This window comes from Nicotiana tabacum, chromosome 24 (genome assembly GCF_000715075.1).
Source record: "Nicotiana tabacum cultivar K326 chromosome 24, ASM71507v2, whole genome shotgun sequence".
NCBI lineage: Eukaryota > Viridiplantae > Streptophyta > Magnoliopsida > Solanales > Solanaceae > Nicotiana > Nicotiana tabacum.
This window is the reverse complement of record NC_134103.1, coordinates 65,522,349-65,526,115: the sequence shown is the minus strand read 5'-3', so window position 1 is coordinate 65,526,115 and position 3,767 is coordinate 65,522,349. Positions and strand designations below refer to the sequence as shown.

At 41.2% G+C, this 3,767-nt stretch overlaps 1 protein-coding gene across 1 annotated transcript; it reads right to left on the bottom strand.

Annotated features, from left to right (window-relative positions):
• Positions 1–2,368: 2,368 nt before the first annotated feature.
• Positions 2,369–3,373, bottom strand: LOC142178182 (uncharacterized). The gene is made up of 2 exons (XM_075247511.1): positions 3,131–3,373; positions 2,369–2,941 (listed from the first exon to the last, which is right to left on the bottom strand). The coding sequence occupies exons 1-2, from the start codon at positions 3,371–3,373 to the stop codon at positions 2,369–2,371; spliced, it is 816 nt and encodes a 271-aa protein (XP_075103612.1).
• Positions 3,374–3,767: the final 394 nt, after the last annotated feature.

The following is a 3,767-nucleotide window of genomic DNA, read 5'->3' as shown; positions in this document are numbered from 1 at the left end:
TGGCAATATTTCATCCCATGAAATACAAGTGTGTAGTGATATTTGACTGTTCAACAAAGAAAATAGGCAGTGCTTAGCCATATGCAGATGACGAAGGCAGGGTTTAGCCTTATACAAGAATGGAGGAAGGTTGTGCTTAGCGTTGTGCGAGATGGAGGCAGAGCTTAAACACATGCAAGCAAGGAGGGAAGTGCTTAGCCATATGTAGGTAATGAGGGCAACGTTTAGCCCTATGCAGGTGAAGACAGTTCTTTGCCTTATGTAATGATAGAGGCAGAGCTTAGCCTCATTCAAATAATGAGGTCAATGCTTAGCCCTATGCAAATAATGATGCAGAGCTTAGCCTCATGCAAGTAGGAAGATAGTATTTAGCCTTATGCAATAATGGAGGCAGATCTTAGCCTCATGCATGTTTGAGGGCAATGTTTAGCACTATGCAATTTATGAGGGTAGTGTTTAGCCCTAACTAGACGTGGAGGCAGTGTTTAAACTCATGCAGGTAGAAGGACCATGCTTGACCTGATGCAGATAGTGAGGGCAATGCTTAGCCCTATACAGATGAAGGCAATGATTAGCCTTATGTAATGATGGAGGCAGAGCTTAGCCTCATGAAAGTATGAGGGAAGTGCATAGCCCTATGCAAATTTTGAGGGCAATGCTTACCCCTATGCATATGTGGAGGCAGTGCTTAGCCTCATGCAAATAGATGGATCATGCTTGACCCGATGCAGATAGTGAGTGCAATGCTTAGCCTTATGCAGATGAAGGCAATTCTTAGCCTTATGTAATGATGGAGGCAAAGCATAGCCTCATACAAATTCGAGAAAGGAGAGCAATTCTTAGCTCAACACATTTAGGCTTGGTAGCATTTGTCTATTTGAAGATAACAGTCTTGTTGTTTATCCTTTGCGGACACTCTTGATAGTGTTGCATCTATTATTCCTACATTCAAAGAAAATTTGTAAGTCGAGGAAGGTTGGTTCGTGCTTTCAATTCCCTATACCGTCCTTTCTTCTGACATTACTTTCTAAGCTTGACACTTCTATGCTTTGAGTTGGCCTGGGTAGAATTTGGCTATTACAAAAATTGAGTTTTGAAAATAAGCATTTTGTAATTGGTTAGCCATAAAAATGCAATTATTAAAATATGCATAAAATATATAGTTTTTTTCAAATCATAGACCGTGACATATTTTGAGACATTGCAACATCCTTGTTCTATGTAAGATTGTGAAGAACCCCTCGGGATTCTAATTCTGCCCCAGTTCCGAAGGATCGACTTTGATATATTTCCCGATAATCCTCTTCTGGTAACAATATTGGATCTGATAAAATTCAAAGTTTTGCCCTAATACCATGGAGCAGAATGGAAATTATATTAAAATGTGACAGAATCCACAGGGCTGCCTGTGTATCCCCTCTTAAACGGGAATCAGGTCAAGCATAGTTCATGTTACATCAAGAAGAAAGTGTCAATACAATTTAGACATAGTATCTTTTGACAACATCTAAATTGATAGGTTTTGGCCATATCTCTCCATCCATTACTTCTAGTATTAGTGCTCCTCCTGGCAGCACTCGGTGAACCATGTAAGGACCTTGCTAGTTTGGTGAGAATTTACCCTTTGCCTCATCCTAGTGTGGGAAGACTATCTTTAGAACCAGTTTCCCGGATGTGAATTGTCTTGGTCTAACCTTCTTATTGAAAGCCATTGCCATTCAGTTCTGGTAAAGTTGGTCGTGGCACATTGCGTTCATTCTTTTCACGTCGATGATAACCCACTGATTATATTGGCTTTGTTCCCATTCTGCATCACTAAGCTTGGCTTCCTGTATGATCCACAGGGGGGAGGAATTTCTACCTCGACGGGTATAACAGCTTCGGACCGTAGTGTGGTATCCAAGCAAAGAAAATGGTAACTTCTTGTGCCACTATTTATAGTTGTCCACCATCTTCCTTGGTATTTTCTTAATATTCTTGTTTGCAGCTTCTACGGCTCCATTCATCCGTAGTCTATATGCAATGGAATTTCGGTATTTGATCTTGAATGTCTCGCACATGGCCTGCATCAGATCATTATTGAGTTTGGAAGAATTATCGGTGATAATTGACTCGGGCACTTCGAATCGGCAGACGTTTGAGATGGTCTCGAACAAAATCCGACATTCTTGGTCACAGCTTTGTAGGTGGTGTCTTAGAACCATTTGGTGAAGTAATCAGTGGCTAATAGAATAAATATGTGTTTGTTAGAGGTGGTAGGCTCGATTGGGCCGTTGAAATCCATGCCCCAAGTGTCAAAAGGCCAAGACGAACTCGTCACACTGAGTTCATTAGGTGGAACTCTTATCATGTCAGCATGTACCTAACACTAGTCATATTTCTGTACATACTTGATGCATTCAGTTTGCATAGTCATCCAAAAATATCCCACCCTTAGTATCTTCTTGTCTAGAACGAACCCATTCATGTGAGGTCCACAAACCTCGGCATGTATATCTTCGAGCAGTCTGGATGCTTGATTGGCATTGACACATCTTAGCAATCCTAGATCGGGAGTTCTTCTGTATAGAATTTCTCCATCCTGAAAGAAATGGTTAGCTAACCTCTGTAATGTGCGCTTTTGAGTATGTGTAGCATTTTCTGAGTACTCTCCCTTTCCCAGATACACCTTAATATCATAAAACCGTGGATTCCCATCGAATTCTTCTTCAACATGAGCACAGTAGGCAGGCTGCTTGCGGATCTCTATTGGGATATGGTTGATATAATTCTTATCTGGATGTTGTATCATGGAAGATAAGGTGGCCAATGCACTTGCGAACTCATTGTGAATCTGGGGAACATGCTTGCATTCTATCTTTGTGAACCTATTGATCAATTCCTGCACATAGTGTAAGTACGACAGTATCTTGGTATTCTTGGTGGCCCATTCTCCGATTACCTGATGTATCAGCAAGTTTGAGTCTCTGATTACCAATAATTCCTTGATGTTCATGTCGATGGCCAACCTAAGTCCCAAAATGCAAGCCTCATATTTTTCCATATTATTGGTGCATGGAAACCTGAGCTTGGCGGATACCGGATAATGTTGGTCGATTTTTGATACTAGGAAAACTCTGATGCCCACTACCTTGAAGTTTGCAGCTCCGTCGAAGAACATTCTCCAGCCATCATAAGCTTCGGTGATATCTTCCTCTATGAAAGATACTTCTTCATCGGGAAAATACGTCTTCAATGGTTTGTATTCTTCGTCCACAGGGTTCTCTGCCAGGTGATCGGCCAATACATTCCCCTTGACTGCCTTCTGAATCATATAGACGATATCAAACTCACTTAGCAATATTTTCCACTTTTCCAACTTGCCAATAGGCATAGGTTTCTAAAACATGTACTTTAAGCGGTCCATTCTCGATATGAGGTATGTGGTGTATGCGCAGAATTAGTGTCTCAGCTTTTGGGCTATCTATGTCAGGGCACATCAAGTACATTTAAATAAACAATACTGAGATTCATAGGGTGTGAACTTCTTACTCAGATAGTATATAGCTTGCTCTTTCCTTCCAATCTCATCATGTTGTCCCAAGACGCACCCAAACGCTCCATCCAATACGGACAAGTACTGCAATAGGGTTCTCCTGGGCTCTAGTAGGACTACCACATGAGGCTTAGATACTCCTTGATCTTATCGAAAGCCTTTTGACATTCCTCAGTCTAACTTGTTGCAGCATCCTTTCTCAACATCTTGAGGATTGGTTCACATATTACCG